This window comes from Lepus europaeus, chromosome 14 (genome assembly GCF_033115175.1).
Source record: "Lepus europaeus isolate LE1 chromosome 14, mLepTim1.pri, whole genome shotgun sequence".
NCBI classification, from domain to species: domain Eukaryota; kingdom Metazoa; phylum Chordata; class Mammalia; order Lagomorpha; family Leporidae; genus Lepus; species Lepus europaeus.
Window position 1 is genome coordinate 54,077,890 of NC_084840.1, and position 15,108 is coordinate 54,092,997.

A 15,108-nucleotide genomic window follows, 5' to 3' on the forward strand; every position below is an offset into this window, starting at 1 on the left:
TGACTTGAAAAAAAATTCTGAACAGAATAAGTAGGATATATTTTAGAAATATCTTGAGGGTTCCATGATGGTGGAATAGTGACAGGGCGGTCTGATTTAGGGTAAACGAAAATTAGTAGAAAAAACAGTGGATAAGGCCTAATCTCAGGGCAAAGCTGCAGGGTGAACTGCAGTGGGAGGTCCTGGGAAAGCAGCAGAAATGGCCCAGACCTGTGTGGAAGGAGCAGACGCACTACAATGAGCAAAGAAACAACAAAGGACCCAGGAGCTTGGATCCGAAAAAATCGCCTGCGCTGGCAGACCAGCTAAAGTCAGACTGCACAGGCCCACACTACTGCTGACCCAGCTGCAGGGAGAGCCTAGTGGACTGTACTGTTTTTGAGTCCGGCCCAGATCCTTCGGGGCAGCGGGGGCGAAGAAGCAGTGTGTCTCTCTCTCCCCTTCCTCCCCAACAACAGTGACTCAAGGCCAGCGGTGGGAGGGCTGGCACCATGTTTGGACATAACCTGGTAGCAGCTGCTCCAGCTCTTGTGTGTGCACCCAGCAATTTCTGGGGACATCCTCCACCTAGCAAGCAGGGGGCAGCCACAGCAGTTCAAGAGCAACTGGCAGGGACGGACTCTACCTCACCAGATGCACCCACCGGCAACAGGTGGGGGGGGGGGTGACACCTCTACAGAAGGGAAGTGCTGCCTGTGGGAGTCTCCTATGTGCCCAGCACAACTGTGAAACAAGTGGGGCTGTGGCCGGTGGGTATTGTGTGCACCTGTGATCCAGAGAGTTTACTAGAGAGGAAAAACCCACATTCCCCCTGCCTTTGAGTGTGGCTGGGAGGATTGGGCTTGACCCAGCAGAGCAGGGTGAGACATGCTTGGGCAGCAGCCCTGGGAACACTTCAGTCTCCCCGCGGACAGGAAGGGCTAGTGGGGCAGAGTGGTCCCTCTTGTACTCCTTGGCTGTGCGAGCCCTGGGTGCTGAGACTGAGAAAACACTGACTGCACAAGAGGAGCAGGGTGGAGCTGGGTTCTGGGCAATCCCTGAGTGCTGCTGCACACTCTCGGAGCTCCTTGGCCGAGCAAAGCAGCTCATAGCAGAGGGGACCGTCATGCCTACAGAGGTGACCACTCCTCTTCATCCTGTTACCCATAGGAGAGCTACCTTGTCCAACTTGGTAAACTTTGGTAAAGTGGCAAGATATACAATCAATACACAAAAATCAATAGCTTTTGTGTACACAGACAATGCCATGGCTGAAAAAGAACTTCTAAGATCAATCCCTTTCACAATAGCTAAAAAAATATTTAAATACCTTGGAATAAATTTAACCAAGAACATCAAAGACCTCTGCAATGAGAATTAAAAAACATTAAAGAAAGAAATAGAAGAGGATCTAAAAAAGTGGGAAAACCTTCCATGTTCATGAATTAGAAGAATCAATATCATTAAAATGTCCATACTATGAAAAGCAATTTATAGATTCAATGTAATCCAAATCAAAATACCAAACAACATTCTTCTCAGATCTAGAAAAAAATGAAAAATGATGCTTTAATTCATATGGAAACATAGGAGACCCTAAATAGCTAAAGCAATCCTATACTACAACAAAAAAGCTGGAGGCATCACAATACCAGATCTTAAGACATACTACATGGCAGTTATAATCAAAACAATCTGGTACTAGTACAAAAACAGATGGATAGACCAATGGAACAGACCAGAAACTCCAGAAATCAACCCATGCATCTATAATCAACTTATTTTTGACAAAGGAGCTAAATCAATCCCTGGAGCGAGGACAGTCTCTTCAACAAATGGTTCTCAGAAACCTGGATTTCCACATGCAGAAGTATGAAGATAGACCTCTACCTTAAACCTTACACAGAAGTCCACTCAAAATGGATCAGAGACCTAAATCTATGACATGGTACCATCAACTTACTAGAGAACAATGGGGAAACTCTATAAATAGACACTGGCATAGGCAAAGACTTCTTGGAAAAGACCCCAGAAACAGAGGCAATCAAAGCCAAAATTGACAAATGGGATTATATCAAACGGGGATGCTTCTGCACTACAAAAGAAACACTCTGCAAAGTGAAGAGGCAACTGATAGAATAGGAGAAAATATCTGCAAACTATGCAACTAATAAAGGGTTAATAACCAGACTATATAAACTCAAAACAACAAAACAAACACCTAGCTAAGAAATGGGCAAAGGACCTGAACAGACATTTTTCAAGAGAAGAAATTCAAATGGCCAACAGACACATGAAAAAAGTGTACAGGATCACTAGCCATCAGGGAAATGCAAATCAAACTACACTGTGGTTTCATCTCATCCCAGTTAGAATGGCTTTCATACAGAAATCAACAAACAACAAATGCTGGTGAGGATGTGGGGAAAAGGTACCCTAATATACTACTGGTGGGAATGTAAACTGGTACAGCCACTGTGGAAGGCAGTATGGAGCTATCTCAGAAAGCTGAATACAGGCCAGCGCCGTGGCTCAACAGGCTAATCCTCTGCCTTGCGGCACCGGCACACCGGGTTCTAGTCCCGGTTGGGGCGCCAGATTCTATCCCGGTTGCCCCTCTTCCAGGCCAGCTCTCTGCTATGGCCCGGGAAGGCAGTGGAGGATGGCCCAAGTCCTTGGGCCCTGCACCCGCATGGGAGACCAGGAGAAGCACCTGGCTCCTGGCTTCGGATCAGCGAGATGCGCCGACCGCAGCAGCCATTGGAGGGTGAACCAGCAGCAAAAAGGAAGACCTTTCTCTCTGTCTCTCTCTCACTATCCACTCTGCCTGTCAAAAAAAAAAAAAAAGCTGAATACAGACCTACTGTATGACTCAGCCATCCTACTCCTAGCAATTTATCCAAAGAAAATGAATCAACATATTAAAGAGTAATCTCTACCCCCATGTTCATTTCAGCTCAATTTACAATAGCAAAGATATGGAATCAACATAGATGTCCATCAAATGAAGACTGAATAAAGAAATTATGGTGTATATATACACTATGGAATACTACACAGCATTAGAAAAATGAAATCCTGTCTTTTGCAACAAAATGGATGCAACTGGAAACCGTTATACTTAGTGAAATAATCCAGTCACAAAAAGCCAAATACCATATGGTCTCTAATCTGTGGTGACTAATAGAGCACCAAAGAGGTAATCTATAGGAGTGAAACTGACTTGAAGTGTGATGATTTTGAACAGTCCTTGTCTTGACATTCAAGAAACAATGTTTTTCTTGTTTGCTTGTTTTTGTTTTCTTTTTTCTTCATACTATCTGGTGAACTCTCTACTTAGTGTAGGGTCAATCTTATGAGTATAAAATTAACTGAAAATTGATCTTTGTGAAAAAATAAGAATTAGAAAGGGAGAGGGAGAAGAGTGGGAGTATGGTTGGGAGGGAGGTGGGGGGAAGAATCACTATGTTCTCAAATTTGTATACGTTAAATACATGAAGTTTGTGTTCCTTAAATTAAAAAAAAGAAGTATCTTGAACAGCAGTGAATGCAATCTTTGTACCATCACATTTTCTGCCTTAAGTAATTTTTGGTCATTCATTCTCCTTTTAAGAATCAAATTTCAAAACCACCATATCAAAGAGTAAATGGAAACATTCCTTTTTTCCAAAAAGCTGTTTCTCTTTTTCTGTCCTCCTAATTCATCTTAACTCTCGTGGAGGACTGTGAACAATCATCACTTCTGTCCTGATGCAGTCTCTTCCTGGATGTCAGTACCGTTCAGCACGCGTCTAGCTTTGAAATACCCATTTCCCCGACATCTCTTGGGCTTTAACTTTTAGTGCAGTCATTATCTGAAATTCTTCTTCTCTGTCCTCATTTTTGTTTTAGTAGTCAACAAAAGGCAGGCCCAACAATGGCTGATTTATCTGTCAACATTCACCAAATAAAGCTTGTGCTTACAAAATCCACCTCTGCCCACGCACAGCCCTGTCACAAGTTTGTTAGCCCACCACATCGAAACTTAAGTTTTCAGCCATGGGCCATAAGGGTGGACGAGAGGAAGGGAGACATTGAGACCGACCTTGGCTAAGTTGCCCTGGCCTGTCCACCCATTGCTTCACGGTCCCTGCCTGGCTGGGAGAGCTAGGTTTGCTCAAGGCACCCTGGAGCCTCCCAAGTCAACAGCCATGGGACCGGCTGCCCAACATCAGCTGCTTCCCTTTCCTCTGCAGCACAAGAAGGGGGTGGGGAGGGGGCCGGTGCACCCTGCAGTGTGCCAAATGCAGAGGCAGTTTGGAGGCTCACTTGGGGGCTTGCCTCCTGGCCCTGCTGGGCATCTGTACCCACCCCTCTCAGATCACATCTGCTCTGCAGGCTGCACAGGCCGGCCCTGGGGCCTGTTTTTTTCCAGTTGTGCCTCTCATGCTCTGCTCGGCTCAGGCTTCCCTCAGCTGCTCGCCAAAGCCGGCCTGTTTAGTGATCAAGGTCATCTATGTGCCTTCCCAATAAAACTGTACATCGCTTGAGATTCTAATGGTTAGAACAGGCTACGATGCATTCTTTCTTGAGGACCAAAACAGTTTCTAGAATTCACCTTCCATGTGCTCTTCATCGCTCTATTAGGAACCTGCCCCTCCCCCCCCCCCATCCTTGTGCAGGGCCACACAGGTTGTGATGACAACAGCGAGAACATTCACATGGGCTCAGCTGCTGACCTGAGCTTTGCTTGGATGCACTATTGGGCACAATGGAGAAAAGTCGCAGGAGGGAAGTGACTCAGGACGAGGCGGGCAGGGGGAGGTCCTTGATAAACATGAAGTGAGCGGAGGCACGAGGACAAGAAGGGCACTGACCTGGCATGGACTTGAAGTCTCGCTGTGGACTATTTGAAGACTTGCTGTGCAAAGCCTCTCTATCCCTTAGCCCCCTCCCCACCCAAAATAAATAAATAAATAAAGGGCTATAGTTGCCCAGTGCAAATGGGGATAATAGTGGGTTTCTGGCTCTCTTTTTCCTGACCTCCCTAAACTTGCACTATTACTCTTTGCTACCTTTGCTCTCCTTCTCTCCTGGTGACAGACGTGCCCATCATTCTCTCCTGGGCAGCAAACGCTGTCCTTTCCTTCCTTCCTCCTGATTATCCCGAACATGTGAAACTACCAAGCCTGGCAGCGAGTTCCGCGGTTGGCTGCTACACACCAGGCCAGCTGGGGTGCTCCCTGAGGTTTCACCCAGGTGCCTGCCTTACCCGGGCTGTCCTCGTGGGTCTCCATCTGCCATCCTCCCACCTGGAACTCTGCTCTGGGACTCATCACCGTGACGATTTGTCCCGGGAGCCTCCAGCTGTTCCTCTCCAGCTTGTGCCTCCCTCGCTGGCACAGGCACCTCCTCTGCACTCCCACGGTGCAGCCAGCAGGGGCTTGCTCTTTTCTCCCCTCTTGGAAAATCTATTGCAGTGTTTCATCTGGACCTGGCGCATCCGGCACAGTCGCTGAGTTTAGTGAAATCTATGAGCTGCTCCTCTCCTCCCTCTGCAGGGCTGCTCTCTATCACTTACCATGCAGGCTCCCTCTTTGCTTCCTCCTCTTCTGCAGAGACCCCACATCAACTCCACAAAGGCCGTGCCTCTCCCTGGCCCTCAGATATCAATACACCCCTCTTCCCCTCCCTTTCTTCCCCGCATCAAACAGATTTTTTTTTTTTTCCCTCAAAGCCACATTGTGGGCCAGCGCTGCAGCTCACTAGGCTAATCCGCCTGCGGGGCCGGCACCCCAGGCTCTAGTCCTGGTTGGGGCGCCGGATTCTGTCCCAGTTGCGCCTCTTCCAGTCCAGGTCTCTGCTGTGGCCTGTGAAGACAGTGAGGACAGCCCAAGTGCTTGGGCCCTGCATCTGCATGGGAGACCAGGAGGAAGCACCTGGCTCTTGGCTTTGGATCGGCGCAGTGCACCGGCCGTAGCGGCCATTTGGGGGGTGAACCAATGGAAGGGAGACCTCTCTCTCTCTCTCTCTCTCTAACTCTGCCTGTCAAAAAAAAAAAAAAAAAAAAAAGCCACCTTGTGCCCTGAAGCAAGGGATGTCCAAGGTTGACCCCACATGTACGCTTCATACTCACTAGGAAAGCAGGCTCAGCTGATCAGAAGGGAAATGCAAACTGAAACCACAATGAGCTAGCACCTCACACTTGTTAGGATAGCTGTTATCAAACAGATGAGAGGCAGCAGATGCTGGCTAGGTTATGGAGAAAGGGAACCCTTTCTCTGTTGGGGGGAATACACATCAGTCGCCATTTTGGAAAACAGTATGGAAACGCCTCAAAAATTAAAAATAGAAGTAGCCTACACTCCGGCAATTCTACCACTGGGTACTCTCAATGGGAATTAAAGTCAGAATGCTCAAGGGGTATCTGCACTCACAACAGCCAAGGTGCAGAATGAACCTAGGTGTCCATCAACATAACACACTGCCCTTCCTTTTATCGCTTTACTTTCCCTTGGGAAAGCCACACACTTGCAATTGTTAAAAAAAAAAAAATAGATCTTCCTCTTCTTTTCACCTTCTAATTAACAAAAGCTATTCTTAATCTTGGAGCTACACAGAGATGGCCAAACAGCAGCCCCCAGTAGTCCCACCAGTAACTTGCTAGACCACTTCCCCCAACGCCCATTTTCTCTTTTACAAAGCACTTTTGTTAACTTGCAAAGTGTGGGGCTAAGCCAACATTCAGGACTGCAGACAACAGAATCCCCCTCCCCAGATATACAGCCTCTGTGGGGTACTGACTGCCCAGTGTTGGGCAGCTGGGGATGAATTTTGTTCCAGTTAATATCAACAGATGAATGGATAAAGAAAACACTGTATACATACACAATGGAGTATTAATTAATGAAATCCTATCGACTGAGACAATATGAATGAACCTGGAGAACATCATGTTGTTAAGTGAATGAAGCAGTAAGATAAATAAAGATAAATATAAAAATATATGCCTTACACCTCACTTACACACTTAATGTGAAAAAGATGACCTCATAGAGCAGTGTGAAAATCTGGTTACCAGAGGCTGGAGGTGGGGAAATTGGGATATATGATACAAAATTTCATTTTTCATTTTGACAGGAGGAAGAAGTACATCATGGTGACTACAAGTGATATCAGCATGTTGTATATTTGAAAATTGCTAGGATAACAGATTTAAAGTATGCTCATTACAAAAAAAAATGATTAGTATGTGAGGCCATGCCTAGTTAAAATAGCTGTATTTAGCCATTCCACAATATATCAAAACAGCATTAAATAACCAAATAACATGTTGTAGTATGTCATAAATATATGTAATTTTTATCTTTCTGTTAAAATAAATACATTAAAAAAATAAAAGCCAAAACCAGAAAATACCAAGTGTTGGTCAGAATGTGGAGAGACCAGAACACTTGTGTACTGCTGGTGGAGATGCCCAGTGATGAAACTTGTATGGAAACAGTCTGACCATTCCTCAAAATGCACAGTGTAACTCCTCCGTGGTCTAGAAATTCCACGTCTGGGAACATGTCTGGGAACCTATTCATAATAACTGAAAGCAAGGAATCAAATGGATACTTGTGTTAGGGAGGAAGGTAGACACTAGTCTGTGTGTGAGACAGAGGGAAAAGGAAAAAACAAGAAGTCTGCAGCCTTAGAAGCAGCCCTGTGCTTGCACACCTACGTCCAGGTAACCCTGAGGTGGTCCCAGCCTTCCTGCCTGGAGACATCCCAGGAGAATCTTCCTGGCCAAGGCCAGAGACACTGGGCAATAAAACCTCGGGAGCAATTCCATACCCAGAAAGTCCTCCAACCAGCAACATCCCAGGAGAAGAGGGAGGGGAAGGAGAAACAGTGTGAAGCAGCAGACCTCAGACCCCTGTAAACCTCAGTCTGAACAGACCTGGCATTCTCACTTTCTTCTGCTGAGCTGTCCATCCAGCCTGTCAATGTACTACCTCATTAAACTTTGCTTCCTTGCTCTATGCTACTGGCTCATATTCTCATATCTGAAATTCTTTTTTTTTTTTGACAGGCAGAGTGGACAGTGAGAGAGAGACACAGAGATAAAGGTCTTCCTTTGCCGTTGGTTCACCCTCCAATGGCCGCCACGGCCGGTGCACTGCGCTGATCCAAAGGCAGGAGCCAGGTGCTTCTCCTGGTCTCCCATGCGGGTGCCGGGGCCCAAGGACTTGGGCCATCCTCCACTGCACTCCTGGGCCACAGCAGAGAGCTGGCCTGGAAGAGGGGCAACCGGGACAGAATCTGGCGCCCCAACCGGGACTAGAACCTCGTGTGCCAGCGTCGCAAGGCGGAGGATTAGCCTATTGAGCCGCGGAGCCGGCCTGAAGTTCTTTTTTTAAAAAGATTTATTTATTTGAAAGAGGGAGAGAGAGAATGAGAATACGAATCTTCCATCTGCTGGCTCACTCCCCAAGTGGCCACAATGGCTATGGCTGAGCCAGGCTGCAGCCAGGAGCTTCATCTTGGTCTCCCACATAGGTATCAGGGTCCTAAGTACTTGGGGCATCCTCTGCTGCTTTATGCAGGCCATCATTAGGGAGCTGGACCAGAAGTGGAGTAGCCAGGACACGAACCAGTGCCCATATGAGATGCCAGTGTCACAGGCAGCAGCTTTACCCACTACACCACAACACTGGTCTTCTGACATTCTTTTCTTAGGGGTAAAGACCTTTATTCTAGCCATCTCCACTAACACCTGTGTACCCACGTTCACAATATGTGCTCATGGTGCTCACAAGGTGCCAACAACCCGAGTCCACTGACAGATGAATGGATAGACGAACTGTCATATATCCACCAAGGAATGAATATTCTGAATACATGTTGTAACTCCCATGAACCTTAAGGACACTACCCTAAGTATAATATGCAATCACAAAAGGACAAATACTGTGTGATTCCACAGACATGCAGTATTCCAGTAGTCAAATTCATAGACACAGAAGGATGACAGTGGCCAGGAGCTGGGGCAGGGGGCAGGAAGGAGCTGTGGTTTAGCAGGTTTCTGTTTGGGAACCTGAGAGCTGCATAATATTGTGAATGAACCTAATGCTACTGAACTATACATCACAAGTGGCTACAGTGGCAAGTTATGTTTTACGTATTTCAGCCACACATTTAAAGAGTTCAAGGTAAGGCAGGTAAAAATAAAACATAGTGTGACTGTACGGCTATGCCACAAAGGTGGCTCCTCAGGGCCACTAACGTCTTCAGGAAGCCACCAGATGATCACTTCAGTATTGTCTGTCTCCTTGGATAGCTCGTACCCCGAAGTCCCAAGGAAAAGAGCAACTATCCTTTTAGCAGGGGAGCCCGTGCGATCTGGCCATACTCCAGCACTTGTTGGTGATGGAGCCTCACGGAGGGACTGCTGGTTCTGCCACCAGAAGGCTTTAGGAGTTGCCTGCTGCCCAAGTGAGACACCTGGGTTTGTGTCCCCAAAGACCACCAACAGAGTGGCCTTGAATTCCTCACGAGTTCCTTCCTCAAGAAGCCCCCGGTGCCTTTCAGAACCACCTGCTTGGCCTGGCCTGGCACTCACCTCTGAACGGCACCTGGAGAAACCGTGGCTCCACCTTGCTTCTGCTCATCCAACAAGAAGAGGCCCACACTCGGCCGAGAAATGCACATGGGGAGCAGCTGGCACCTTTCTCCACTTTCCCCAAAAGGATGTTGGACAAACGCAGGCATGGTTCAGTGTCTCACTCCCAACAGTGCCCCTTTCTCACCTCCAAGGCCCTGGTCTCAGCCAAAAACCAGACTGACCTCCTTGTTAAACTCACAGATAAACAATGCTAAACTTTCTCACTTATTGGCATGACCACAGAGCTAGGTAGAGCTGAGCTGAGTAGGAGTCTATTTTTGGCGACTCCTTCTGGAATTCAGATCCGGCACACTGTGTGTTTTGTATTATTTGAATCCTTGGGCACACTCGGGACTCAGAGGTAAGCGCTCGATTGTAAATGTTACCGCTGCCCAGCCAAGGCCAGGGCTAACTCTCCCAGGGCTGCTCTGCAGCAGCTCGGCTGTGTGGCTCTGTGTTTGGGGTGGGCCAGCAGGCTGGCTGTGCAAACTTACCTTCACCCTGTCCATGCAGGCCTCCATCTTCAGCTGCTCCACCGCCTTCCTGGCTTGGGAGATGCTGGTCGTGCTGTTACTCGACATGCCTTCTTTCATGCTGCTGCCCCTGGAAGAAATCAAGGCAGCAGAGTTACACGTGCTTCTCTCCCAAGAGGGACACAGGACGCGCCCTGGCCCTCCCCCGCCTCTCACCACCTGCAGCTTCTCTGTCCAAGCCAGGGAGCATTTGGAAGCTTGGGCAGCACTGCGAGCCCTCCCGGGCCAGAAGAAATGAATGCTTTGCTGCAGGAGGCGGAGCGAGCTGCGCGCTTTTGTTTGCAAGATTTTCTCAGCTCCAGGGAGGGTAAGGCCAGAGGCGCTGGGTCCTGTGACCAGCAACCACCACCAGAAGCAGCACCTGGACATTCACACGGTACTCTGCTGGTGCTAAGTCGTTTTCACACATGTATGCTTGTGCATGCATCTGGTTGGCAGAACAATGCTAATTTTTATTTTAGAAAGGCAAAAAAGTGCAAAACTCAGAGATATCAGGCCAACGGCCACAGCCAAAACGTGTGGATCTGGAACCCAGACTCCGTGCTTTGAAGCCAAGCCGAGCGTTCTTTACAACACCCCATCTGGCTGTCTCAGCAACTGACAGCTCTACACGCATATTTCTGATGGATAAAATTTGCTTCCTCATGAATTTGAATTGGCTGTCATTCCAAAAAGCTTACAGACTTTATGTCGGGAATTTGTCTTTTAAACTATATCATGGGGCTGGCGCTGTGGCGCAGTGGGCTAAGCTTCTGTCTGCAGTGCCGGCATCCCATATGGGCACTGGTTCGTATCCCGGCTGCTCCTCTTCTAATCCTGCTCTCTGCTGTGGCCTGGGAAAGCAGCAGAAGATAGCGCAAATGCTTGGGCCCTGCACCTGTGTGGGAGACCTAGAGGAGGCTCCTGGCTCTGAATAGGACCAGCTCTAGCTGTTGTAGCCATTTGTGGAGTGAACCAGCAGATGGAAGACCTTTCCCTCTGTTTCTCCCTCTCTCTGTAACTCTCTCTCTCAAATAAATAAGTCTTTAAAAAAGTATATCACACTCACAAACACACATACTCTAATGCCAACCACAGATGTGCTTTGCCAGGAGGGCAAAGAAATTCTTCCTGACTCGACACACTGATGCCTCGTGGTAAAGAAAAGGCCACTGGACGCCAACTGGTGCTGGAGAAGCAGGCACAGATTACAGGTGCCCACTTTGACGAGAAACTGCTCAGAGGAGGGTCACGGTGAGGTCTGCCAGCACACAGTGGCCCGAGCTCCCATGAGCACAGCGTCAGCTGTGAGGGCTGCAACAAGTATCCTGGCAGGATTTTTACAGGTACGAGCTAATAACTCTCTGGCCCAATGAGGCATGATGGCAACTTCATTTGTCCAAAGGCAATTTTAAAGAAGTTAAAATATTCTTGCTATCAGTGGATCAGCCAGTGAAATCAGAGTTGAACAGGTACATCTATCTTGGCTGGGAACCATTCCTCAAGAGGGAGGATTATGAGTGGTTGGGGGGTCTGTGAGATCCAGGGAACACCCATCACGATCCAGAATAGAGCCCATGTTCCTACGCATGTGTCCTGTGCGTGGCCACCCACACAAAACAAGGCAGACACAGTCTAGTTCCTGCCATTGGAGAGGGCTCCTTAAGCCGCCGCCCGCCAATCCTGGTCCTCCTCCCTGTCCCGTCCCAGAATCGACCCCCTCATTCCGCTGAGAAGGGAAGTGGAGGGGAAGGGGGCCGGATGAAGTGGAAGCAGAGCTGGGACCAGCAGGAGTGATGCTCGAACGCCACAGGGAAGGGCAAAGGGAGGAGGAGAGGGCCCTGTGCTGTGGGCGTGGGCAGGTGTGAGAGGGGAGGGTGTGTATGGATGTGCGTGTGCAGATGGGGCCCCCTCGCTCCCGCCAGGAACCCGCTGCGTGGAAGGCCCTGCTCGGCAGCTCCTGGCTCCTTCTCTGTCCATGAAGAAGGGGGCGTGTGCAGCACCCTCCTCTGCCCTGCACACCTCAGGACGAGGGCTCTGTCAGCACGCGTAATACATGAAAAAGGCCCCCGAGCCACACTTTCCTTTTTGTGTCTTGGGTCATAAAATAACCTGGGGGTTAGGGGTGCGCCTGACCCTCTGGGAGCTCCAGCTGCCAGAGCAGAGCTGCCTCCTCTTGGGGCCTCTCATCCTTTTGTTGTCTCCCCATTAATCCTATCTTCTCAGCCCACATCCACCACCCACAACCATGGCCCCCAGACTGTCCACGGCCAGGGGGCTGCACTCCTGGGCTCCAGCATCCCCTGGGACAGCGTCTCAATCCTCCCTTCCCTCCTGACTGCATTCAGCTTCACGTTCACCTGAACATGACCCAAGGCTGCCACGGTGCTCTCCCAGGACTTGGTGCCCATGTGGGATGCCAGCACCACGGGTGGAGGATTAACCTACTGCCACCGCCCCAGCCCCAAGGTCTACTTCTGATCCTCACTGTGGAGAGAGAGTCTGGCTGGGGAGTCCTATCTCTTCCCTGCTCTGCCCTACCACTCACCCCCTTTTTCCTCTAACACTGGTGACTTTGGGTTCCTGCTCAGCATGTAAAAACGTATTTGTATCTTTTTCACTTGATAATCTTTTTTTTTTTTTGACAGGCAGAGCGGATAGTGAGAGAGAAACAGAGAGAAAGGTCTTCCTTTTTGCCGCTGGCTCACCCTCCAATGGCCGCCGCGGCCGGCGCACCGCGCTGATCCAAAGGCAGGAGCCAGGTGCTTCTCCTGGTCTCCCATGCGGGTGCAGGGCCCAAGCACTTGGGCCATCCTCCACTGCCTTCCCGGGCCATAGCAGAGAGCTGGCCTGGAAGAGGGGCAACCGGGATAGAATCCGGCGCCCCAACCGGGACTAGAACCCGGTGTGCCGGTGCCGCAAGGCAGAGGATTAGCCTGTTAAGCCACGGCGCCGGCTCATCTGATAATCTTCAAACACAAAAATACAGACAGGCTCTCCTCCTCCGATCTGCATCTTTCCCCAGAAGGAGGTGGAGTGGTAACCACGATTCCCATCCCAAAGCAACTAAACAAGGAGATTCCAAAGCAAGGCTGGAGCAGCCTCTTCCTGCCTGCGCTTCCGTCTCTGCTCTGCTCCCCACGAGTCTGGAGCTCCAGCCAGGTCTCCCATGCGGGTAGCAGGGACCCAAGTACCTGGGCCATCTTCTGCTGCTTTCCCAGTTGCATTAGCAAGGAGCTAGATGGCAAGTGGAGCAGCCAGGATACAAACTGTGCTCTGGTACAGGATGCTGGCACCACAGAGGGTGGCTTGACCCGCTGTACCACAGCACCAGCCCCCAGGAAGCTTGCTTTCGACCATCTCCCGAGGTGACTATGGCACACAGCAGAGGTGGCTGTGAATCACTTCTACTTTATTTCTTCTTTGTGTCAGCCCAATTGCCTTGCAAGGGCTCTCATGTCCAGCAGAGACTCTCTCAGTCAGTCCTTTTTGAGCCTCAAGGTGCCTGTGGGTCACGATGAAATGCACTGGGTCTGGGGACGGCTCCAGGATTCCGACGAGCTGCCCATTGCTGCTGGCGTGTGGCCCACACTTAGAGAAGTGAGGCTGAGCCACCACATGCTGGTGCTGGAGGAGAAACGGCCAGGATGCTCAGTAACTGGACTTCACGGAGCTCGTCCGTCCGTGAGAGTGCAGGACGCACTTCTCTGACGCTGTTCCCAGCTTTGGTCCTCCTTGGTGCAATGTGGCCTTCAAGCCCGGAAGAAGATTTCACGCCTGGTTCATCCTGCTCTCCCAGAACAGACTCAGTGGTCCTAAACCTTGCCCAACCTGGGAGTGAGATGGCAGGGTGGCGGGTGGGGTGGTGTGTGTGTGTGCTCTGCTCGGGTGGGCACAGTCACTCGGGCATAGCCGGCAGGGAGAAGGAAATGGCTTTTGCCAACTGGAACCAAAGATAACTGAGCCTCTTAAAGTAAACAACCCCATGGGGAGTGACAGAGAGAGGGAAGACAGAGCTCTTAGAGGTTTCTGAGGCTTGCCCTTCCCCACCTGGCCAGGTAACTTTCAGGTTCCACTCGAATGACACCTTTACTTTTTCCAGACCGCCTGGATGCCACACTTTCCTGTGACCTGAGGCATGTGTCTCTCCTTGTGTGTCTGTGTGTGCGCACATGTGCACCTGTGTATATCTCACCTTGGCCTAAGAAGAAAAAATGGACTGGGGACAAAGTGAAGACGTAGCAATGCTAAACCTGATTCTTAGCTTTCCCTTCTAGAAGGCAAGGCGAAAGAAAAAAATGAGCCAACAGCGCAGGAGCCAGCCCTGGGTGCTGCCATGGTCAGAGAGCTCCTTCTTCCTGCGCACAGAAGTGCACAATACACAGGTGGGCTTCCTGTGGGGCTGTCGCGGGGGAAGGGTGGGGGGCACAATTCAATCAATGCAAGGTCAGGGATGGGGGACCAGGGCACAGTGGTTCTAACCGCAGCACTGCTCAGCTGAGTTGACTCAGGGCACAGTACTTAGATGTTCTGGAAGAGTGGAGGCCACTGTGCCTCATTAAGCTCTAGCTTAAAGGAGCATGGGAGAGAGGGATAGGTCGGTACAATTGCTAGAAGAAAATGACCATGTGAGGAGCTGGCCATACCTGAAGGATCCTGATGTCCAAGCCTCAGCCAGGCCCACACACACATGCCTGGCAGACACCTGCTGTCTAGTGAGAACCTACTCTTGGGTGTGGGTAGGGAAAGTCATTCCCCTTACCTGCTGAGAGGTGGCACAGAGACAGGCCTGGGCTGGCAACAAGGGCTGGTGGCGGCAGCAGCAGCAGCGGTCAGCAGTCAGATGAGATGCTGATCTGTGGCTCCCACTTTGGAACTCACCTGAAAGCAAAACCAGGGAGACTCATGCACAAGTGTAGGGAAAGCCCCCTTCGCTGAGCCCCCAACCACCTCACTCCCACACTCTGCAGCTGTCCCTGCAAGCCTGGG

The 15,108-nt window shown here is 49.9% G+C and overlaps 1 protein-coding gene across 1 annotated transcript in view; it reads right to left on the reverse strand.

The window, feature by feature from the left end:
• GNG4 (G protein subunit gamma 4) overlaps window positions 1–15,108 on the reverse strand; it is a 74,890-nt gene that overhangs the window by 20,238 nt on the left and 39,544 nt on the right. Inside the window, exons 2-3 of the mRNA XM_062211380.1 lie at window positions 14,882–15,000; window positions 10,102–10,210 (exon numbers count right to left, since the gene is read on the reverse strand). Of these exons, the coding sequence (XP_062067364.1) occupies window positions 10,102–10,200 (99 nt within the window). The 5' untranslated portion in view covers window positions 10,201–10,210; window positions 14,882–15,000. The remainder of the gene's footprint in view (window positions 1–10,101; window positions 10,211–14,881; window positions 15,001–15,108) is intronic.